This window comes from Canis lupus, chromosome 6 (assembly GCF_048164855.1).
Source record: "Canis lupus baileyi chromosome 6, mCanLup2.hap1, whole genome shotgun sequence".
Classification (NCBI taxonomy): Eukaryota; Metazoa; Chordata; class Mammalia; order Carnivora; family Canidae; genus Canis; species Canis lupus.
In genome coordinates, this window is record NC_132843.1 from 27,050,094 (window position 1) to 27,074,364 (window position 24,271).

General features: G+C 38.0%; 1 protein-coding gene and 1 long non-coding RNA gene across 5 annotated transcripts in view; one reads left to right on the plus strand and one right to left on the minus strand.

Moving 5' to 3' along the window:
* Positions 1-23,022, plus strand: part of GALNT1 (polypeptide N-acetylgalactosaminyltransferase 1) — a 123,236-nt gene extending 100,214 nt beyond the window's left edge. For all 3 annotated transcript variants that reach the window (XM_072829291.1, XM_072829290.1, XM_072829292.1), the window contains 7 exons: positions 2,446-2,616; positions 4,807-4,924; positions 6,538-6,718; positions 7,591-7,730; positions 15,925-16,023; positions 16,494-16,628; positions 21,070-23,022. In XM_072829291.1, the coding sequence (XP_072685392.1) occupies positions 2,446-2,616; positions 4,807-4,924; positions 6,538-6,718; positions 7,591-7,730; positions 15,925-16,023; positions 16,494-16,628; positions 21,070-21,216 (991 nt within the window). In that variant the 3' untranslated portion in view covers positions 21,217-23,022. The remainder of the gene's footprint in view (positions 1-2,445; positions 2,617-4,806; positions 4,925-6,537; positions 6,719-7,590; positions 7,731-15,924; positions 16,024-16,493; positions 16,629-21,069) is intronic.
* The window catches only part of LOC140635144 (uncharacterized), a 76,974-nt gene that overhangs the window by 15,652 nt on the left and 37,051 nt on the right, over positions 1-24,271 (minus strand). The window contains exon 2 of one of the 2 annotated variants that reach the window (XR_012032472.1): positions 19,316-19,461. This is a non-coding gene — a long non-coding RNA (uncharacterized lncRNA). Of the gene's footprint in view, positions 1-19,269; positions 19,462-24,271 lie in introns of those variants that run through there. The other variant, XR_012032471.1, reaches the window with a different exon arrangement.

Consider the following 24,271-nt stretch of genomic DNA (forward strand, 5'->3'; position numbering starts at 1 on the left):
TTAAAGAGAGAAAGTGAGAGCACATGAGAGGGGGAGAGAATTTTAAGCAAGCTCCATCTGCAGAGCCCAACACAGGGCTTAGTCTCAGGACTCTGAGATCATGACCTGAGTTGAAATCGAGAATCGAATGCTTAAATGACTGAGCCACCCAGGTATTCCCCCCCTCCAAATAGTTTATAAAAGATACAGAGCATCCTTATGATGCCCTAAATTACTACTCTTACTTAGTATTATTAGGAATCTTAAGTTTTACAGTAATAGAAGAAATAAAGGGTGTAAGGATTACAAAGGAAAATAAAATACACAAGTGCTGTCAATTGGAGATGATGTCTTAATGGAAAAAAAAAACTTATACAAAACAGTAGACATAATAATAATTTAGCAGTATTGCCAAATATAAGATCTCTATAGAAAAGACTTCTCCACACCAGCAAGGAATAGCTAGAAAAGATAATGTAAAAAGAAAAAAAGAAATACCATTTATAATAGCAATGGAAATCATAAGCTATATAACAAAATATACATAGAGGCGCCTTGGTGGCTCAGTGGTTGAGCATCTGCCTTTGGCTCAGGGTGTGATCCCAGGGTCCTGGGTTTGAGTCCCACATCAGGCTCCATGCTCAGTGAGGAGTCTGCTTGTCCCTCTTCCTCTGTTCCCCTTACTCCATGCTCATGTGCTTTCATGTTCTCACTCCCATAAATAAATAAATAAATAAATAAATAAATAAATAAATAAATAAATAAATAAATAATTAAATACATAGAATAGAACACTTGAAATTTATTAGAAGATAATCTAAGTGGAGAAGAGGATAATATTCACGGATAGAGAAGTAAAAATACCAATTCTCCCCACACTGATCTATAAATTCAGTGCATTTCCAGCTGTAATCTTAACAGAATGTTCTTGGAGGAACTGACTTGATTCTGTTATGTTGAAATCATATTTTTAAAAAGGTAGCTAGGAAACTCTTAAAGAAGAAGAGTCAGGTGCAACAGGGCTGGCACTACCAGACATCAGGACTTTTTCTGAGGCTAGATGAATTGTGATAGTGACCTGTTGATGCAGGAATTCACAAATAGACTAGTGAAACAGTAATGTCTAGAAATCATCCCATGTTGATATGGAAACTTGACTTGCGACAGAGAAGGTGTTGATAGTTACAGCAGAGAGGAAAAAAGACCATCAAATAAATAGTGCTAGAATAATTGGTTATCTATAAGGACAATAAATGAAGTTGGACACTTACTGTAGAATAATTGGTTATCTATAAGGACAATAAATGAAGTTGGACACTTACTGTATATCCTAATAAAATCAGTTCCGTAGGATTAAAGACTTAAATATGAAAAGCAAAAATAGAATTCTTTTTGAAGACCACATAGGAGAATATCTTTAGATTTTGGGGTAGGGAAAGATTTCTTAAGGCAGGAAAGATGAAGATGGTGAGGATATGACATACTCTAGAATGTGGCTGCCTGGGACTATAAGTAAGTATACCTTTCCTAGGAAGGAGCTGTAGTCATGTGGAAGTTTTTGTAGGTTTATTAAAAAAATCACAATTCCAATAGAAAAAATTTTAAATATCTGGGGGATAAGACAATTTGTATGAAGAAATATAAATCTGTGGGGAAAATATCCTTTCTAATAACTAGAAAATATAAAATTTTAAATTGTGAGATGCTATTTAACATTATGTATTAGCAAAAATATAAGAAAATCACACCCAAAATTGATAGCATTATAAAGAAGCTGCAGGGAGAAACATATACTATACTTATGTATATGGAAAGCAATAAAGATTAGTGTTAGAGAAAAAAATTATTTCCATTAATTTGGTTAAACCCATTCCTATCTTAAAAGGAAAATACATGTTCACTTAGTATTTTAATAGCAAAAGACTGTGAGGAACACAAATATCTACGAGTTTATTAAGAAAATTATTACCTTAAAATGATTAAATATGTAGTCATTAAAAGTATTATTTTTGGAAACTATAAATATCTGGAGCGTTCTCACATGTGGCAAAGACTTAAAAGTATGAACAAGAAGGGATGGAAGGGTTTTAAGGGTTGTGAGTATAATAAGTAATTATGCTGAGGAGCGCTTGGGTGTCACAGGCGGTTAAGCAGTCTGACTCTTGTGTTCAGCTTGAGTTGTGAGATAGAGCCTAGGATTCCACTCAGCTCAGAGTCCCCTTAAGGTGCTCTCTCCGTTTGCCCCCTTCCTCGCATGTGCGCCTGTTTGCTCTGTCAAATAAATAAATCTTAAAAAAAATTATGCTAACTTAGTAGGTTATAGCAGGAAATTTTCCCACCATCGCTTTTAACATTATAGAATGTATTTTTATTTTAAAAACACTTAGCATATAATTATAATATAGTTATCATGCTGTGCCTCAAAAAGGAAAGTGAAGATTTTTTCATTTGCTTTTATAATTTTAGGAAAACAGTGGTATGTCCTATCATTGATGTGATCAGCGATGATACTTTTGAGTACATGGCAGGCTCTGATATGACCTATGGTGGCTTCAATTGGAAGCTCAATTTCCGCTGGTATCCTGTTCCCCAAAGAGAAATGGACAGAAGGAAAGGTGATCGGACTCTTCCTGTCAGGTAATTAATTTGTCAAACGTTTTCCCTAAAGTGCTATTGACAGGGAATAGTGGAGCTTTGGGAATCATATCAAAAGGATTATTTGTGTATTTTGAGCGACGTGAGGCATTTGTATACATACCATACATATTATTATTTTAAAGATAGCTTTTTCCTCTGATCAATTAATAAAGTAGGGATTTTTCACTTAGATAAATCTAGTGCACCTGAGAAGTGATGGTGACATGTATATGTTCTTTCGTCCCTACATGAAAAACATTTTGCAAATCTGTCAGATTTGTGCTTTCAGTTGTTAAGGATAATAATATTTAACTTTCAGTCCAGCTGTCACTTAATTAATTGTAAGTGTAAGTGTAATGTGAAAATATTACCTAAAAGTGGGTCATAGCACCAAAATACAAGCTTGGAAATTCAGACTTGTACCATCTGGATCGTAGTTACTGACTGATGAGGTTAGAAAAGCTTGTTTCAGATATAAAAATAACCAGAATTGACAGAAGTATAAAAAAAGATTTCTGTGAACACATTCTGACTTTTCCTCTGTTTTATACTTTGTCATCTATAGATTTTTTTCCAAAAGGGATAAGAATCTTTATGCTGTTTAGAACCTTGAAACTGAGAGTATGAGTATCTGAACAGTCCTCAGATTTGTTCGGGCAGCATTTGCCTGCTGCCTCTGTAGTGATGGAGAGCCCTTCAGAGCCAGGCCTTAGCTTTCTCCCATCCCAGGCTTCTCAGGCTTGCTCTTCCTTGAACTCAAGTGCCATTCTGACAAAGCTGAGGAGAATTTCATTAATTCTATGCTGAATCCTTTCCTATAGCAGAGGTACTTTCCGCACTCTTTTGTGACAGTTCAAATAACCATCTAAATCAGGGCTTCCTAAACATTTCAGGGCTACACGTCTTCTCTAGTAGGGGGAAAATGTACATGTGCAAATGGAAGGTTGATTATGTAATTCTAGGAAATGTAAAGATCTCAAAACACAGGTCAAGAAACCCCAGTACTAAGTGGTAACTCTGAGTGTTGGCCTGTTTCTTCTGATTTCTAACATAGTAGACAAATGCTACCACCCTTCCAACAGCATGCAATCTGTATGTTTTAGGGCATGGAATCAGAGGTGACAATTCATCCTAAAAATGTGATCACCATAGTCTCCTCTGTCCCTAGAATTTAATTATTTTCTTTTAGTTAGAGTCCATTTTTCTCCATACTCATCCTTCATGGAAATCAAATTGTTACCTGGTATCCATTTATTCAGTCCTTCTTCATTATCATTTCTCTACTTAATTCCACCTATTTGCACCCACTGTACATCCCTGGGCCATGTTCTGATGAATTGGGCCCCTCTTCTGCAGGGGAAGTACCATTCTTGGTCAGGCAGACAGTCCCCTTAGGAGTATACTAATTGTATTCTTTACTTCATCTCCTTTCCTGAAAGGTTTCTAGTAGGTATAGGAAAAGGTCCTCATTGTTTCATCCTATTTGATCTATCTCTTTGCAATATTGGCTGCATTTTAGAACCTACTGTGTTAGAGTTGCTAACATGAATCTAGTTGGCTATATAGTCAATTAGTTAATATAGTCAGTGTAGTTGTGAGGAACTATGGGAAGGTACCCAGTCAGATGGAGAGAATTATGACATCTAGCTTCAGTTTACAGAGTTTCACATGGAAGTTTAATCAGGACCTGAGGACCAAGAAAGGTACTAAAAACAGGAGAGGTCTTGGGACACGACAGAGAAGGCTGTCAGGGCACAAAGTGTGACAGTGGGTAGGCCTAGCAGTCAGCATGACAGGGGTAGGTCATGTCTGAAGACCAAATAGCACAGCAGAAAAACACAGAAAATCCTTAGGTTTCTGTGAAAGTTTCTGAAGAGTGTAAAAATAAGCATTTACTCTCTATTTATAAAAGGTTAATGAAAATACTTTTAAAAACAAAAACTGAGGACACCTGGGTAGCTCAGTGGTTAAGTTTCTGCCTTCAGCTCAGGGCATGATCCCGAGGTCCTGGGATTGAGTCCTGCATCGGACTCCCCACAGGGAGCCGCCTTCTGCCTCTGCCTCTCTCTCTCTGTGTGTCTCTCATGAATAAATCAAATCTTTAGAAAATAATAAAATAATAAAAATAAAAACTGATTATAAATTTTAAGTTATTAAAATTAACAGTATAGTATTATGATTGAATTTCAGAACACCTACAATGGCAGGAGGCCTTTTTTCAATAGACAGAGATTACTTTCAGGAAATTGGAACATATGATGCTGGAATGGATATTTGGGGAGGAGAGAACCTAGAGATTTCCTTTAGGGTAAGTTCCCTTTGAAAAAAATGATCTTTTAACCTCAAATATAGATATGCTTTAATGATTCATATTATGTATCTCAAAATAAAAATTGAATTTCATATGAATTTTGTCAGACTTCAGAACCTCAGTTCATAAAAAAATTCATGTTTGTATTAAGGGTTCCTTATATACTGTATCTTAAGCAAATAATTCAGTGATCTTAATAGTTAAATTATAAAACTTACACAAGATTCCCTAGTTGTTTTGAATTTCTGTTATTTTCAAGGAAGTAATTCAAGCTCTAAAAATAAAAAACAATATGTAGTTTCTATATGCTACTATGGTACTTGACTGCCAAAAACATAATTTCACTTTCTGTAATATGCTTTGTCCTTCTGTTGTGAAAAGTGTTCTCTTATATAAAACCTGGTCACTTTACTGGCTTTACATTTTTCAATAGAAAAAGGCAAAAGAATTCTGAAATTGCTGCAAGTTAATTTAACCCAATCAACCTTATATAAAACTCTCAAGCATTTCACATTCACTAAAATCAACATGTTAAGTGACACTCTGTATTTCTGAAAATTACCAACTTGACACACATAGCTCATAGTGGAAACCACATTGAACTGCATTGTAATATAACCCAGCTACCTCACTTCATTCCTAGTGGATCAGTTTGCTGTCTTATAAAAGGAGAGATTTGGACTCTAGATCATCTTTGTGGTAAAAGAAGTCTAAGGTGTGTGTGCAGGGAAAAATATTTATTGATGAACTAAATCAACTGAATTAGAAATTTTCTTAGTGGAGCACCTGGGTTGTCCAATCTGTTAAGCATCTGCCTTTGGCTCAGTTCATGATCTTGGGGATCAAAATCCTATCCAGCTGTATCACTTTGTGAATCCGGGAGAACTTTAAAGTAGAGACGCTGAATATTTAACAAAATCAAAACTTCTCAAAATCTGTTTTAATTGTGAATTACAGATTTTTAGCTTACAGAAAAATGCATTTTGAAAGGAGCAGAAGGATAATTTCATTAAACTAAGAATGTAAACCCAAGCATGATGATCTTTCTTTTCCTTTTTTTGGTTTTTATTCTTATGAAGATGACAGCACAGTATGCTGTCACTGTCCCAGGGAATAACTCATGAGAGATCCAGTTTAGATTTCTAGGGTCTGCTTAATGTACAGGCTCTGACAGGTTTGGAAAAGGAGGAACAGATAGGACTCTGGCCAAATACTCCATGGTCAAAAGTTTTTTGACTATAAACCATGCATGTACTACACACAAAATTTAAACTTGTTTTAAAATATAAACAGCTCAAATTTGAACTTAACAATCTTTTTTAAGTGTTGGCCTGCAGTTAGAAAAATATTGTTCAGACCTCTGTTTTTTCTGCATTTAGCCTTTAACCTTTCTTTTCTGAATTTAACCTTCAACTTTAGGTTTGATCAGAACTAAAAATTCAGAAAAGTACAGTTCTAAGGAAGCACTGGCTTTATGACCATATAGCAGGCGCTCAATTGTTTGTATGGTCATGATTCAATGAAATTTTAACTGTGTGCATCCATAGATGTGAGCAATTTTTTTAAAGCTATCAGGATCTTATTATGGTCTTCTTTGCTATTGTTTTCAGATTTGGCAATGTGGAGGAACTTTGGAGATTGTCACTTGCTCACATGTTGGACATGTGTTTCGGAAAGCCACACCTTACACATTCCCAGGAGGCACAGGACAAATTATCAATAAAAATAACAGGCGACTTGCAGAAGTGTGGATGGATGAGTTCAAGAATTTCTTCTATATAATTTCTCCAGGTTAGCATTATTTTGCATTAAAAATATAAGACTAGAACTTTCTTATCCTTGGTCTAAATGCATCTGAAAGGTAAGAAGGAGGTTAAAAAAAACTTTGAGAAGAGGCAAAGAACCAACCTCACAGGGTTGTCTTAAAGAATAAATGAAATCACACACAGTGTACAGAGTGCTTAGCACAATGCCCAGTATATTATTAACAATAAGATTTCCAGGCCAGTATTGCAGACATTACCCTCAGCCCAGGTGTTACCAGTGTTCTGTATTTATTTTTAACCTAAATGTAATGTGTAATGTTTATATGAAAATTCAAGTCTCTCAGGGCCAGTGCAGAGCACTGGAGCATGCCTCAAGGGACCTTTGTCCAGGAACCTCTCTGCCATTCACAGTTTTGTGGGAACAGTTGTTCCATTAGCTGTAAGTCTTCCTGACATTGTTAGCATTCCAGCCTCATTTTTTAATTACCACAAAACCAACAAGTCACAGTTCACACATGTCAGTGAGTTGTATGAGAGAAACCTGACCAGAAATAGTTGCTCTGCTTAAAATTTGGGCAGAAGAATCTTGATTCTTGTTTTCGCCTTCACGTACATGAGTTTTCTGATCCTGTAAAAACTTATATTTATGTGTAATAATGCTAGCACTGTATTTCATTCTCACATAAATTTAATTTTTCTTTGAAAAAATAAAACATAAATATATTTCCTTGTTTTAGATTTTGAGCAATGGATTCATGATATCACTTGTGTAGTTATACATCACCAAAATGGTACCACTTTTCCCATTTGCCTGGCTTGTTAAATGCAATATTTAAATAGAAATGTGTTACCTAATAGAACATAAATAATTGAGAGTCAACTTATTTCTTTCAACAGGTGTTACAAAGGTAGATTATGGAGATATATCATCAAGACTTGGTCTAAGACACAAACTACAATGCAAACCTTTCTCTTGGTACCTAGAGAATATTTATCCTGATTCCCAGATTCCACGTCACTATTTCTCTTTGGGAGAGGTAAAATATATAGATTCTGTGCGGTTGTTTATGTTCTCATTCATCAAAAACAATAGACGTTAAACATCCAAGAGAATCCCTTCATATTAAAATTATATAACCTCAAGTGTGAGAAAGTTGTCAGTTAAACTATGTCCTCACTTGAAATCTTGTTAATTTTTCATTGTGTTATATTTTATTAAAATAGTAATGCTCCCCCCCCCCAACCTTTCAGAGTTGAACTCCTGTTTCAATAGTTTAGTGTCTTCAGGCTTCTTGTTTTAACAGACTGATCCACTTAGTTAAAAGCATATATTCCTAAAGATAATATCCTGGTGTTAATTAACCTAACGAAAGAAGTAAAAATAAATATTAAAGAACTGACAAGGAACGTTGAAAGACCACTTATAATATGTCATAGCAGCAAATGGAATGTGTGGACAGGGCCACAACCAGGCCCCATCCCAGGATTGAATCGTCCTGAACTCAGAAAAAGTTAATCCTCCACTCCATAGGAGGCTGTCACTTCTTCAGTCCTTCCATTCATTCAATAAACATTTGAGTATCTACTATTTATAGTAGAAATAGTAGATACTATTTTAAAATAATAGATACTATTTTACATACAAGGAATATAGTGAATAAAGTGAATAAGTGAATAAGGTGAATATAGGAATATAGTGAATAAAGTCTCTGTTCTTGCAAATCTGCGGAGGAAACCAGGATTTTAAAGTACACGGCATGTTAGGTGGTACTAAGGGCAAGGGGGAATAAGAATGGCTGGTGGGCTTATGTATTGGTGCTGTTTATGTTTGGGTAGTTGAAAAAGGCCCCTGGTAGGAGTTTTGGTTTTTGAGCAGAGATTTAAAGAAAGTGAATGAGCAAGCCATATGAATTCCAGGGGAAAGAGTGGTCTGGGCACAGGGAAAAAGAAATATAAAAGCCCAGGCAGCCTGGGTGGCTCAGCAGTTTAGTGCCACCTTCAGCCCAGGGTGTGATCCTGGAGACCCGGGATCGAGTCCCATGTCAGGCTCCCTGCATGGAGCCTGCTTCTCCCTCTGCCTGTGTCTCTGCCTCTCTCTCTTTGTTTCTCGAATAAATAAATAAAATCTTAAAAAAAAAAAAAAAAGCCCTAAGACGGGAGTGTACTTGCCTCATTCCAGAAACAGCAGAAGCCAGTTGTCTGGAATGGAGTGAACGGGGGGGGGGGGGGGGGGGGGGGGGGGGGTAGTAGAAGATAAGGTTGAGATGTACTGAAGGTCAAATCACATAGAGCTGGTTGGCCACAGTCAGCACTCTGGGTTTTATTCTAAGATGGGAAGCCAAAGAGAGACAGGCAAACCTTCATTGGGAAATGATCAAGTTGTCTGCTATTTGAGCAAAATTGTGTGGAGACAAGAGTAGAACTAGGGTATTGGTGAAAGGAAAGGGTTGTGAAGGACCGTGTTAAGATTTTCACTGGAGAAACTAGGACAGGGAAGTTGGCATTATTGAGATGGGAAAGCTTGTGGAGAAGGTACAGGAGGCATTCAACAGTGCAATTTGGGACATGTTAAATTGCATCCAGGTTAAGATACAGGGTAGGTAGTTGCATTTACAAATCTGTAGTCTGGATGAGTTTGAGGATAGAGATCTAAAATTAAGGATTGTCAATATATCGGTAGTTTTTAGAACAAAACTGCATAAGATCACCTTGGGGAGAGCAAGTGTAGTTGGAGAAGAGGGAGGACTGAGGACCAAGCCATAGGAAACTCTACAATTTAGAGATCATGTAAAAAGAGAGAATTAGCCAAAAAGATTTAGAAAGAGTGACCACTGAAATAGGAGAACCAAGAGAGTGGTGTCCCGAAGACTAAGTGAAGCATGTATTTCAGGAAAGAGGAAGTGGTTGACTGTTGAGTAAGACTAGTACAGAGAAGTGGCCATTGGACTGGCAAGGGAGAAGTAGAAGGTGGACTCCTTCTCACTGTGTCAAAAGGGTTCCCATGGCGATTGGTAGGGAGAAAATCCCCGATGGCTTCAAAGAAGAAGAGGAAGTGGAGATCATGAGCAAGGGCAAGTCTTGCAAGAAATTTTGTTGTAAAGTAGAGCAGAGAAATGGTCAGTAGCTGAAGGGGAATATGGAGTTAAGGGTTTTTTTCATTTGCTAAAAAAGAACTATTGACTGCTGGAGTCATGTTTAGTAGGTGGTCATGAGAAGGAAGGCTGAGAAGGCATGGAATCTGTGGAAATAGGAAGGAAGGTGGAGGGAGTTGGTGATATGTGTGAGGTCAGTTGTTGATTTGAGGGTAGAAGCAGTTTGTGGTGGAAATGTGAGGAAATTCTCTGATTCTTCTGTTTCCTTATTGAACAAAAGATCATCAGTTCAGAGTGAAGAGGAGGGTATTGATGTTGAGGGTTTGGGGATCGAGAAGAGAAACAAAGTAGAGTATCAGAGAACAAATAACATCACAGAGGGGAGCCTAATGGCTGATGGTAGTGAGTTGGAGTGAAACCATTCAGCCCATGCCAGGGTGAGCACAGGCTACCATTTGTCCTTAGTAGTTACTGAGGCTACTTCAGGTTTGACTTGTGCTCCTCTGAACTTTGTTGTGACTTAAGAAATTCATCCTCACACAGGTAAGGAGTATGCTGAGTTTTCTGCTTCATTAATGAGACTCTGTTCCCTTTGCTATACCCTCATTACATTCAAGGAAGGCCCAGAGTAGGGGATGTACCTATAGTACATATAGGCAGTTGCTCTTATAACTTGCCTTTGGTTTTGTTTGTTTGTTTGTTTGTTTGTTTGTTTTAATTTAAATTTTACTTAGTTAACCTACAGTGCGATATTGGTTTCTGGAGTAGAATTCAGTGATTCATCACTTAAATACAACACCCAGTGCTCATCACAGCAAGTGCCCTCCTTATTTAACCCAACTCCGACCTACTTCCCTTCCTGCAACCTTCAGTTTGTTCTCTACCATTAAGAGTCTCTTACGGTTTCACTCTCCTTCCCCCCACCCTTCCCATACTGTTCATCTGTTTTGTTTCTTAAATTCCGCATGAGTGAGATCCTTTGGAATTTGTCTTTTCCTGACTTATTTCACTTAGCATAATACATTCTAACTCCATCCACATTGTGGCAAGTGGCAAGATTTCTTTTCTTTTCTTTTTTCTTTTTTCTTTTCATTCTTTTCCTTTTTTTCTTTTCTTTTCTTTCTTTTTGATGGCTGATATTCCTTTTTTTTTTTTTTTTTAAATACATACACATGGGATCCCTGGGTGGGTGGCTCAGCAGTTTAGCCCCTGCCTTTGGCCCAGGGTGTGATCCTGGAGTCCCGGGATCAAGTCCCACGTCAGGCTCTCTGCATGGAGCCTGCTTCTCCCTCTGCCTGTGTCTCTGCCTCTCTCTCTCTCTCTCTCTCTCTCTCTCTCTCTCTCTCTGTCTCTCATGAATAAATTAAATAAAATCTTTTTAAATAAATAAATAAACACACACACCCACCACATCTTTATCCATTCATCAGCTAATGGACATTTGGTATTTGGGCTCTCTCGATAGTTTGGCTTTTGTTGATGATGCTGTTGTAAACACCAGGGTACATGTACCCCTTCAAATCTGTATTTTTGTATCCTTTGGGTAAATACCTGGTAGTGCAATTTCTGGATCATAAGATAGGTCTGTTTTTTTAACTTTTTGAGTAACCTCCAAACTGTTCTCCAGAATGGCTCTATCAGTTTGCATTCCTACCAACAGTGCAAGAGGTCTCCCCTCTCTCCACATCCTTGGAAACACCTGTTGTTTCACGTGTCGGTGATTTTAGCCATTCTGATGGGTGCGAGGTGATATCGTGGTTTTGTTATATCTCACTGATGATGAGTAATATTTGGGGATCTTTTCATAAGTCAGCCATTTGGATGTCTTTGGAAAAGTGATTGTTCATGTTTTCTGCCCATTTCTTAACTGGATTATTTGTTTTTGGGTGATGAGTTGATAAGTTCTTTATAGACTTTGGACACTAACTCATTATCAGATATGTTATTTGCAAATATCTTCTCCCATTCTGTAGGTTGCCTTTTAATTGTGTTGATTGTTCCTTTGCTGTGCAGAAGCCTTTTATCTTCAGGAAGTCCCAATAGTTTTTCTTTTGTTTCCCTTCCCTCTGGTGCCATGTCTAGTAAGTTGCTGCGGCCAGTGTCAGGGAGGTTTTTGTCTGTTGTCTCCTCTAGGATTTTGATGATTTGCTGTCTCACATTTAGGTCTTTCATCTATTTTGAATTTATTTTTGAGTGTAGTATAAGAAAGTGATCTAGTTTATTCTTCTGCATATGACTACCCAATTCTCCCAGCTCCATTTATTGAAAAGATGTCTTTTTTCCATTGGATGTTCTTTCCTGCTTTGTCAAAGATTTGTTGACCATAGAGTTGTGAGTATAACTTGCCTTTAGAATAGAGAATGAGTTGCTTGTTTCCCTTGAATTGACCCAATTTTGGATAACACCTAGGCATTGTTCACTGAGCCAAAATACAGGCATATTACAAAGAACCACTTGTCTAGCCCACAATGATGATTGCCAAGGCAAGTTTGTTCTTTACTACCTCTTGCCAGCTGGCTTTCTATAAAAGGAACAGATTTTACTGTCCATGGCCTGCTTGTCACTGCCTTTTTAACGAAGCAGATGGTCTTAAGCTTGTTTGCCCTTAGAATCAGGCCACCCTATGCAGATTAAAGCTCTAACTTCAGGGAAAGGGGTCGTTCTTAATCACCCACCCTAGTGCCGCTGGGGGTCTCATGCTGGGATCATAGCTCCACCTGTGTGAGCTTTACTTTGCTAAAAACTGGAATTTAGCCTTTTGGGGGTCTTTTCTTATACTTCAAAGGGTCTAGAGCAGCCTGAAATCATAGGATTTTAGAGTAGAAAGGGGAATGAGAGGTACAAATTTAGAGTCTCTGCCTTCACTAAGTATGACCCTTATAGCCCCTGTAGGACCTGGAACTGAGTAAATGTGTTTCATTGTGTTATCTAATAGCAGTTAATCGAGGAGATATACTCTAAGCAACAACCACAGAAAGCAAATAAGTTAGAGCTTTGACAGTTTAGCCAGTCTTATGGATTATAACCAATTATAACCAATGCTTCTCTAGGCAGATCTAATAGCCCTAAGATTTAATGAGTATGAACTCTATGTCAAGTGCTGGTCTGAGTGCTTTTACAAACGTTAATTCATTTTATTCTTCTATCAACTCTATAAGATATAGGTGCTCTTATCCCCACTTGACAGTAAATTGAGGCATAAGTAAATGGTTTAAACAGCATCCTCAGGTCACAGCCACAAAATGGAAGAGGCAGAATTTGAACATAGGCACTATGGCCTGAGAGCTTGTGTTCTTAACCATTAATACCGATACTCTTTGTCATATCCAACCAATATTTCTCTTATGGCAGAGAGGGAAAGAAGTGAATTCATAGATTCCAAAAATCCTTTAATTGTCTTCATTGTTCCACCTAGTGGAGATACCAAGACTATGAAGGAGACTTAGAGCAGACACTAAGAAACCTAGGCTCTGGGTTCCTGCCTGTTTCCCAGGAATGAGTGTGTTCACAGTTATTTTCAGCTTCCAAGGTCAAAAATAATATTGTAGCGATAGCCATGTACACCTAAGTTGTTACTTCAGAAAGGGGTTGAAGAGTTGCTAAATCTTTGGATAAGGAACAAAAGCTGATACTTATCATGGTCCTACTATGAGTCAGTTTCTGCTAGTCTTCTATGTGTGTTACCACATTGAGAGCTCTCAGCAAACCTGAGAGAGGTTGTTACCCCTGTTACATAGATGAAAAAATGAGGTTCTTACAGCTGGCTTTCCCAGTTACTGTGTTCTAAAGAATGCTGAGGTCTAATGTCCTTCAAAGTGCTCCATTAGAAAGCTGGGGATGGCAGGGAGGATGGAGTAGATTTGTGGCCAGAAACGTTTGGGAAATGCTGCTTTTCTATATCTTACGTCCTTCCCTACCACCAGTCTCCACCCCTACCAAGAGTCACAGTATATTAAAAGGCTTTGAGAAGTCCTTCAGTAAAGAAACCTATTTAAATTTGTTTTACCCGCTATTTGTAAAACATATTTGATCATAAAACTGCCACATAGTGGCACATGTGTCAACACTTGGCTGGATAATTTTGTTCAGATCATGGTTCTGGGAATCACTGTCTTAGAGTACAGTTACAGTCTGGTTACAGTCACAGTCTAATGGCCTGTAATGCTAGAGTAGGGACTGAAGCCCAGGTCTGCATATCACCATACCCTAAGCTTTCACTCCCACCCAACCTGCCTTCACATAACTCAAAAGTGCAGCCCTTCCCCCCGACCACCATAGTTCAGATATTGATTGCTATGATCTAAATGGAAGCCTTCCTATTTCCTCACCTCTTGGCATTGCCTCACTTATACAGGGTGCACGTGACCATTTGGGTTTGGCTCATTGGCAAGCCTAGCTCTTTAAGGAAAGACCTAAACAAATCCTATAAAAAGGACCATTAGCGGGGCATCTGGGTGGTTCAGTGGTTGAGTGTCTGCCTTCAGCTCAAGTCGTGATCCCGGGGTCCTGGGATCGGTCTCCCTGTGGGGAGCCTGCTTCTCCCTCTGCCTATGTCTCTGCCTTTCTCTCTGTATTTCTCATGAATAAATAAATAAAATCTTAAAAAAAAAAAAAGGACCATTAGCCTACTAACTTTCCCCTTTGAAATAATATAGATCCCCTAAGATTTCTACTAATTCGAGAAAGTATGAACCAGGTGTGGGCACTTCCATGTGCCTTTCACAGAGGGCTGAGGGCATGATAACTTGGCTTCATTAACATGTGCATATTGTTTCCAGTCATTGACAAGTTGTCCCTCTCAAACAGTGTAAGACTTTATATCCTATATGTTAGCATCTAGTCTTGCACATCCAGTTTGGTAGCTGCTTGCACATGTGGCTGTATTTAAATGAATGAAAATTAAAATTTGAAAGTCATTTCCTCAGTTACATTAGCCACATATTTAGTGCTCAATAACAAGAAATAGGGGATCCCTAGGTGGCGCAGCGGTTTAGCGCCTGTCTTTGGCCCAGGGCGCGATCCTGGAGACCCGGGATCGAATCCCATATCGGGCTCCCGGTGCATGGAGCCTGCTCCTCCCTCTGCCTGTGTCTCTGCCTCTCTCTCTGTGTGTGTGTGACTATCATAAATAAATAAAAATAAAAATAAAACAAGAAATAATAATAATTATTATTATTAATAAAGTACTCAATAGCCACACATGGCTGGTACCTACCATATTGTATGGCACAAGTATAGAACATTTCCATGTGATGAAAGTCCTACTAGATGGTGCTGGAGACATTAACATGAATAGCCAACACAAGAGGTTGTCTATCTCCACACATTTCTTGCTGCCCATACCCTAAGTTGAGGTATCCACATTTGCTTGTCAAACCCAGTGTTTTAAAAACTTGTAATTGGGGGATCCCTGAGTGGCTCAGCAGTTGAGCATCTGCCTTCGGCCCAGGGCGTGATCCTGGGGTCCCGGGATTGAATCCCACATGGGGCTCCCTGCATGGAGCCTGCTTCTCCCTCTGCCTGTGTCTCTGCCTGTGTCTCGCTCTGTCATGAATAAATAAATCAAATCATAAGTAAATAAATAAATAAATAATAAAATAAATAATAAAATAAAAACTTGTAATTACTGAATGCCCTCTATAATTGTCTTTACTCTCAAATAATTTAGGTACATCCTAAAACAACTTTCATAGGGACGTACTATATCAAATTCCCAAACCATCCTGTTAGTTATTTTCCTGTTTGGTGAAGGAGGACCTCAGGATCATATTTATGTTTAGGATTATCTACTCCTATAATGAAAAGCTCCCTTCTTTCCCTACATCATGTCTTTTACTTGAAGGGTCCCTGATAATGTAGAATCTCAGTTGCGTTAGACATCCCAATGATTACCAAATATCTTACCCAATAAAAGGACATCTCTTACTTCTCTCTCCAAGATAGTCATCAAGATAGAACTTGGAATGTGAGTAAACTAGAAGGAAAGACAGTGCAGTAAGGCCCCTGAGCAATCTGTCAGCCTCTACTGTGCATATGTATATAGTGGAAAGTTCAGATTGACTTTAATGTGCATAATTATTTGCATGTATGTCCATCTAGTTTACCTCTAACATCTTCTGTTTTCATTATTGTCCCATAGATAAGAAATGTGGAAACAAATCAATGTCTAGATAACATGGCTAGAAAAGAGAATGAAAAAGTTGGAATTTTTAACTGTCACGGTATGGGAGGTAACCAGGTGAGTATTTTAGTAAAGTTTTAAAAGATTAATTTTTGGATTTGTTTTAATCTTCTGCCCCTTTTATCTCATTACATCATTCAGGAAATATTTTCCTACCTATGAAGAGACAATAGTAAAGACCTTTTAGGAGAAAGGAGTCTTCCATCTAATGATTATTTTTAAATGAAACATTTATAAAAGGCCCCTTGTGTGAATTGTATTTACATTACTGTGCATGAGATTTATTTTGCCCTTTTTAGTCAAACAGATGGCAGCCCTTGACAATACAATCAGTGTATAAAAAGAACTCTAGGTCATTTTTTCTTTGCTCTTTACAAAATTAGTGGTAGCTTTTCTGAGTCATTTATTGTCCTAATATTAAGTTCAAAAGATCACATATCTTGAGATACTTGTGTTTTCTCTTACGGTCTATTGGCTACTTTGTTTTACTGTTAAAACTTGTATATGTGCTTTTTTTTTTCTTCCAGGTTTTCTCTTATACTGCCAACAAAGAAATTAGAACAGATGACCTTTGCTTGGATGTCTCCAAACTTAATGGCCCAGTCACAATGCTCAAATGCCACCACCTAAAAGGCAATCAACTTTGGGAGTATGATCCAGTGGTAAGTTATTCAGTTGCATATAAGAATGAAATAATGTGTATTTTGTAGCTAAAAGAATGAATTCTTGTAGAGTTAGTTTGAATATAGATCAAATTGTTCTTACACTCTAAAAATTGACAGATGGAAAAAACAACATAAGTAAACTAAACCTGTTTTAATCTCTCCAATAATTAATCTTTTCTCCAGGCCCTGAGTTCTTGTTGCCACTATAGCCCCTCTTTTCTCCGTATGTCCTCAAGTTTATTAATCTCATATGGGGAAATGGGGCCATTAAGTAGGCTGTTTAAATTACTGAATTAAGTAAACACTTAGATAAGGGGCACTAGGGTGGCTCAGGTCATGATCTCAGAGTCCTGGGATTGAGCCCTGCATTGGGGAGCTTGCTTCTCCGTCTTCCTCTGCCTGCCGCTCTGCTCCCCCTGCTTGTGCTTTCTCAGTCGAATGAATGAATAATAAATCAGTAAATTTTTAAACACTTAGATAAAAGGTGATCTTTAAATAATGAAATTCTCTGGCTCCTGATGATTTTTCTGTGACATATTACAAAAGTTTTTATATTTTTTATTTATTTTTGTTTTCCTCTCGAACCTTTCCATCTCCTTATGCACTGTATGTTGTACTCAAATAGAGATGCTTAAAAGGCCAATCAAAGCATTCCCAGCAAGTCTCTCTCTGTGTCTTATATCTGGCTAACCTCCTAACACCAGAGTCTTCAGTAGTCGCTCTTTTTCCTCTGCAAATGCATTAATTTTCTTTTTCATGTCAGGAAAGACTTCTTACTTTACTTTCTGCATACCATCATGTATTATATGACAGCAAGTGAGTGGCTGACATGCCTGCCTCTGGTTCTCCAACCTAAGCTCCTGCCTCAGCCTGACACTCAGAAAGCAGTTCCTGGATGCAGAAGCCAGGACCATTCCTGTCTTTTTCCTTAACTTCTTTTTTAGTGTTTGCTGTTGCTAAACAGATGATATTTTAAAATTCCTTTTTATCCATTGGCTTGAGATGCACTACTGCTTAATTTCTTCTCTTAGCTTTCCTCTCTCTCTCTTTCATCTGCTTGGATCACTCTGCTTCTTCATTTTGCCTCTCCCATAGATGTATGTGAAGTCCTGACTTCAGCTGTCTTTCTTCCCTGTACTGTATCACACAAACCCTGGTCTACTTTCATCATCAGCCCTGCTGTTCCCAGAACATACCCTCTACTTCTGCACCTACACTGAAGATCATACAGTTCCCTTTGCCCCTTCTTGAGGCACTGCCCAGCTTTGACAGTACCTCCCTGGATCCCAGCCAGCAGTCAGCTCCCTCTCCTAGTTGTAGTCCACTCTGACCTGTCGCCTCAGCTGTTTTGTACTTGTTTATCAGTCTTTTCTGCACTATTACACTATTAGCTCCTAGAAGCCAGAGATTGTGCTTTATAAATCCCAGGTCTCCCTCCACAGTGCCCAACTATAGTGAAATATTAAATATAACAGTAGCTCAGTTAATAGGACTATTAGAAATGGCTTGAATCATCTATTCTGGGGTTTTTTTGTGGCACATACTGGTGCTGTTTGGGTATAGCTGCCCCAAGCACTGTAGGATGTATAGCATTTCTGACTTGAGACACTAAATGCCAGTAGTATTTAGAATCCCACGGTTATTTTAAAAATGAGGTGTGCCTGGGTGGCTCAGTCAGGTGAGTGTCCGACTCTTGATTGCAGCTCAAGTCATGATCTCAGGGTCATGAAATCAAGTTTTGTGGCAGACTCCATGGTCAGTGGGGAGTCCTGCTTGCAACTCTCTCCTTTGCTCATGCTTTTTCTAAAATAAATCTTTTAAATAAAAGAAATTCAAGGGATGCCCGGGTAGCTCAGTCGTTGAGCGTCTGGCTTTGGCTCAGGGTGTGGTCCCCGGGGTCCTGGGATCGAGTCCCACATCAGGCTCCCACGGGGAGCCTGCTTCTCCTTCTGCCTCTCTCATGAATAAATAAAAGCTTTTTAAAAATTTTCTGAAAGCCTCCCAATTATATATGTTCAATGAAAAGTGATAAAATGTTCATTAGGAAACCTGTTTGTAGTGGCTTAAACGAATAGGGACTTGGTAAGTCTGGAGGTAGGTCGCTTCTGGTATAGAGATTAAGTGGCACAGTGATATTGGGATAATTTTGCTGCATATTCTTGGCCTTTTTTGTGTGGCCACAAATGGCTGCTGCTCTCACCCCCATATCCCAACTCAAGGGAGGAGCAAGGGAAGAAGGGACATCACACTACTCCATGTTTTGCTCTTTATCAGGAAAGCCAGAGCTTTTCCTGGAACCCCCTCTGCAGACTTTGCTATGTCTTATGGGCCAGAACTTCATCCCATTGTGACACCTCCCCTTCCCACCCCAAGCTGAAAGGGAGGCTGATTAAACAGACAGGAGATGGGAATGGCTAGTGGTAGCCTGCGTATGATCTACACAGCCTGCTGCACCTGTTACTCCTAAAGTCAATATGTGGTTAGAAATTTAAGGAGCTAAAGGAAGTGTATGGGATTTAGAAAGAACCAGTTGTGAGTGTAAAGTTTTAAAACTTCTGGAGCCCTTTCATGGTATCTTTTCTGAGATAAAATTTTAGTTTGCAGGCTGGGTTGTACCAAAAGCAGATCTAAGATAAAGTTTAGTGTTCACAATGTTTATTAGAGAGCACCCTTTGCATCAATACCTGGGAGAAGAAAAGGGAGAAGACAGCGTTGGATAAAGGGGGGAGTCACACCACGATGCAGGTCCCACAGCCTGAGCCAGCTGCATAGAGAGCTCTGGAAGAGCCTGTCAGCATTGTCCTTCCTCCACCAGTCAAAAACACAGGATCTGGAGGGGAAAAGAAAAAAAAAATCTAACTTAAATAAATTACTGACATGAGGGGATCCCTGGTTGCTCAGTGGTTTAGCACGCCTGCCTTTGGCCCAGGGCGCCATCCTGGAGTCCCGGGAACGAGTCCCACGTCGGGCTCCCAACATGGAGCCTGCTTCTCCCTCTGCCTGTGTCTCTGCCTCTCTATGTCTATCATGAATAAATAAAAAATAAAATCTTTTAAAAAAATTACATGAATATTTTAAGTAAACTCTCTCTCCATCCAACATGGGGCTCAAACTCACAACCCTGAGGACAAGAGTCACATGCTCTCCTGACTGAGCCAGACAGGTGCCCCTTTATGTCAGTAATTTATAAACCTAAAATCATAGGTTCCAAAGGAACCCCAGAAGTAGAATGCAGGGCCTTTTATACGCGTAGAGACATGGAACTTATCCAAGGTCATGGGGCCAGTCATGTGATATAACCATGTCTCAGACAGACCTGGAACCCTAGATCCAGGACTCTTTGCACAGTATGATACTAGCTTTGATTCTGTTTGTATTCTTAAAATTTTAAGTCTTATTTATATTCTTTATTGCATGCAATTTATGACACCAGGACACTCGTAGCTGTCCTTTCTAAAATAATTTCTAGATGCAGCTGGGCCAAAATCTGTATTTTAAGGGCAAGGGCCAGCAAATTATCTTTTCTAGTTGACACGTAGATTTTATTCAATGATGGTGACAGCTTTTATCCTCTCCTTCAGAGGTTACAATTAGCTGTCACCTATTAATCCAGTTGCCTTCATCAAGCTTTTTCTGATGGAAACTAGTCAGTGCTAACTGGGTCCTCTTCTGAGTGACAACAGTCCCCTTGAAAATGGTGTGTTCCAGATAAAATAATTACATTAAAATAGAGGGATGAGTAAGAGTCAGATACATGTGTGTTAGTAGACATTTCACATTTCCTTATAGTTGTCCTCATTTACAGGATAATGCTTAACTTACATTCCTACATGGCTGCTTTGGAGACCAGCATGCAGTAACAGACACACAAACTGACCTACACTAATCACTCTGGTGACACTTCTCTGTCCTGACTTTTTGAAAAAACTCTAAAAATCAGTGCATCAAGTCTGGAGTGCAACCAAGTACATAGAAAGTTATATAACTATATCTCCCAGCCTTTTATTATGGGCTGCTTTACCAATCTTCTGATCTCTTAAGTTTTGAGTCTTCAGAAGGACATGAGTTTCTTAGAACCACAGAATTAATTTGAACAGCCCTATCACAGGGAAATGAAGCAATTTTGAAATAGCTTTTTGAAAATAGGTTGAGGATCCTAAATTAGGAACCTCTAATCTGATCTTTTTAGGAAGCTCAAGCACAAAAAGTGAAATTTCTCAGTGTTACAGAGCTTGGGCAGAATTGGGACTTAGCATTTTGGTCATCTTACTTCAAGTATAACCCACAGTACCCCAGTGCCTTTCTCCCTCCCATATAGCTCTTCTAGCAGCCTCATGTAGACACTTCAGTAGTCACCAAAAATGATGGTTGAGATGTTTGATGGTTGATGTTTTATTTTTCATGTTCATGTTAAGATTTCTTTTCTGTCAACTTTCAGAAATTAACCCTGCAGCATGTGAACAGTAATCAGTGCCTGGATAAAGCCACAGAGGAGGATAGCCAGGTGCCCAGCATAAGAGACTGCAATGGAAGCCGGTCCCAGCAGTGGCTTCTTCGAAATGTCACCCTTCCAGAAATATTCTGAGACCAAATTTACAAAAAAAAAAAAAAGAAAGAAAGAAAAAAAAAAAAAAGGATTGACTGGGCTACCTCAGCATACATTTCTGCCACATTCTTAAGTAGCAAAAAAGGAAAAGTGCTTTCCTCCTGCGGGGATGTAAGGTTTATCAGCCATTAAAACTTAGACTCCTCTCGCTTTTCACTAGCTGTGAACCAGCCTTCTTGTCCAAGGACGTGAAACTACATAGTAGCAAGACTGTGCACACTGATGTTTACAAGATCGAAAGAGTCTTTCATCAAGAATCATTGTAAAGAATATTCAGACCATGAAGCAATCAACAAAATGTGCTTTCCGAAGAGCTGCACCTTCTACGGTTTGCTTGCACATCAGTAACTTCTGCTGAATGTGCTGTCATAATGAAGAGATTTCCAAGATTTTTTTCTGATTAGAACTGGTAACCAGTATATTAAATATTGATATAAAAATAAGTGAAAAAGAACTGGAACCAGTTTCAGAATCATGAAAACAACATTTTTACAATTTAAGAAGAAACTATATTAAACAGGGTTTAAAAGGAAATTAGAACTATGAGAAGTACAATTTGTTATAGTATAGTATCAAATTTCTATATAGATTTTATACCTCAGTGGGGAAAAAAAAGAACTGATTCCAATGACATTCATTTTCATCTGTGATAGTCATGGATGCTTTTTTTTTTTTTTTTCCTTGGGGTGCTGAAATTGAGCTGAAAAAAAATGGCTCTTTGAACGTAGTTTTTAATTGCTTTCAATTTTTTTATTTGGTTTTATGGGCTGTTGGAATTGTAATTTTTAATTGCCTTCAAAGAATGAAGATTTAAAATAATGTCTGGGCTCACTGAACACGTAAGATGTCTCAGTTGCTCTTGGGTCAACTGGCTTATAGACTTTCACACACACAAATTTCTTAATAGATTTTGAACTTCTTAACTTGATTCAGCTGATTATGCTTAATACCCAAGATTCATACTACTGTACTACAGATTTATTTTCACAGCAATAAATCTTCAGTTCTTTATGATTCCACTCAACAAAAGGCCTGCAGAAGTGATTATTTGGGTATTTAGAGAGGATACATTTGATGGTTTTTTGGAAAACTTTTTTCACTCCACACTCAGATGTGCTTTATTGTCAAGTGCATATTTAGATTAGGTTCTTGAATTGTAATGGTGATTTCCTGCATTTAAAAATAAAATTTGACTGAAAATGTTTGACATTTTTTAAATGAGTTAACCAAAGAAGTGCAGCTACTATTCCATATTAGTCCTGCATTTCTCTCTAAATTCCATTTAAGTTAAATGTTTTCTTTTTCTGATTTTTAATACCACAGAATAACTTCAGAATTAAAAGTTGAATATAACAATTAGGGTTTTAATTTCATAGAAAATCTGACATTTTTCCTGATATGTAAAGCAGTCCATTGGCAAAAGTGTGTGTATTTTCCTTCTTATTTGTAAGATTATATTTAGTGACTTTTTTTTCTTTGATTATCAAAGACTCACTGCAGGCAGTGCTATTTCTTGTGCCTAAGAATGTTTCTGAACATTGTATCACTAATGCTACTTGCAAAGTTGAGTGTACAGAAAATTTCTTGTTAATATCAAGCACATGTGGATGCTCTAGGGTGAGACTGTAGTACAGAATGCGTAATTTTTGTCCCCAGGAAATTTGCAGTGAAGCAGGTGCTGGATGGGTCCCCTCCCCCCCCTCCATGAGCTCTGTTAATTCTGTCTTCAGTAGGCCTAATGTTTGAATAAACCAGATGTCTAATAAATTATTTTCATGCTCAGAATTTCAGGTTTTTGTACTCTAGTATAGCTTGGTCTTATTTCTTATTGTAAGAAAGCTTAATAGCAATGTGATTTAAGGTTTTGTTTTGTTTTTTTTTTTTTAAGAGGGGGATATGAGTGATTTAATTCATGGGTACTTTTAGAACCTGATAGATAATCCCATTGCCTTTATTTTTCTAATTAAAGAATTCCTAAATACTTTGAAAATATAAAATATTCCTGAATAGTTGTGCCTTATATTCGTTTTATTTGAAGTTAAAAACGGATCCCTATTCCTTATAGCCATTTGTAGATCAGGCAATATGCTAATCACTGTAAGTCAAATTGGAAAGAAAAGAATGAATCAAGAAGAAAGCTAAGGATGAAGATATTATTGGACCAGTGAAGAATTCATAAATGTGACAAGGATAATCTGAATCTCCCAAATGTATTCATTTTACTCCAATCCCAATCCATTGTAACATCTTTCTGTTATAATTGGCATTCTGAAAAAATAGTACTTTGTTCACCATTCTGCCATTGAAAGCCAGCAGGTAGGCCATGTTCTCATTTCTCTATTTTATGTTTAGCCGAAACACAGAAGTTCTGTAAGGGTATGGTGCTCTCCCCATCTTTCAAGAGGTGTACACCAAGAGCAAACTGAACTCCAGAGTTACATGTTTTATAAGGGAGAAAGAAAAACAGGAGGTAGGGTTTCTGAGGTGGTAGCTTTGAGCAGAGACATACAAAGAATGAATCATTTTTTTATTCTGGAGAATTAGATATATTTAATTATATAACATTTCTCCCATTCTTTGACTTCTGAAGTTTAATAAGAATTTGATCTACCAGAACTAATAGTTTTGCAGGAAATGAGGTGAGAGTCATATTGTTTGAATACTAGCAACAATTAAAAATTAAATTTTAAAGTCTTATCTGTAATTGCATCAAATAAGTCAGTACATAGAATGTTAAGAGATATGTTAAGACTTCTACCCTGATGACTACAAAATGTTTCTGACACTACAGAATGCTGCAATAAATATATTCATGAATTGAAAGGCTGCATAATGTCAAGACAAGTATTCCCCACAAATTGATTTCTAGAAGTCCAATTTCAGTGAAATAAAAATCCTATGAGCCATTCTTGTATAAATTTGCCGATATATATGGAAATCCGACAGATCCAGAACTGCCAAGATTAATGTCAAAGGAAGGGTGAGGAGGAGGTTGGAAGACTATACATTACTCAATTTCATGACTTGCAAAAAA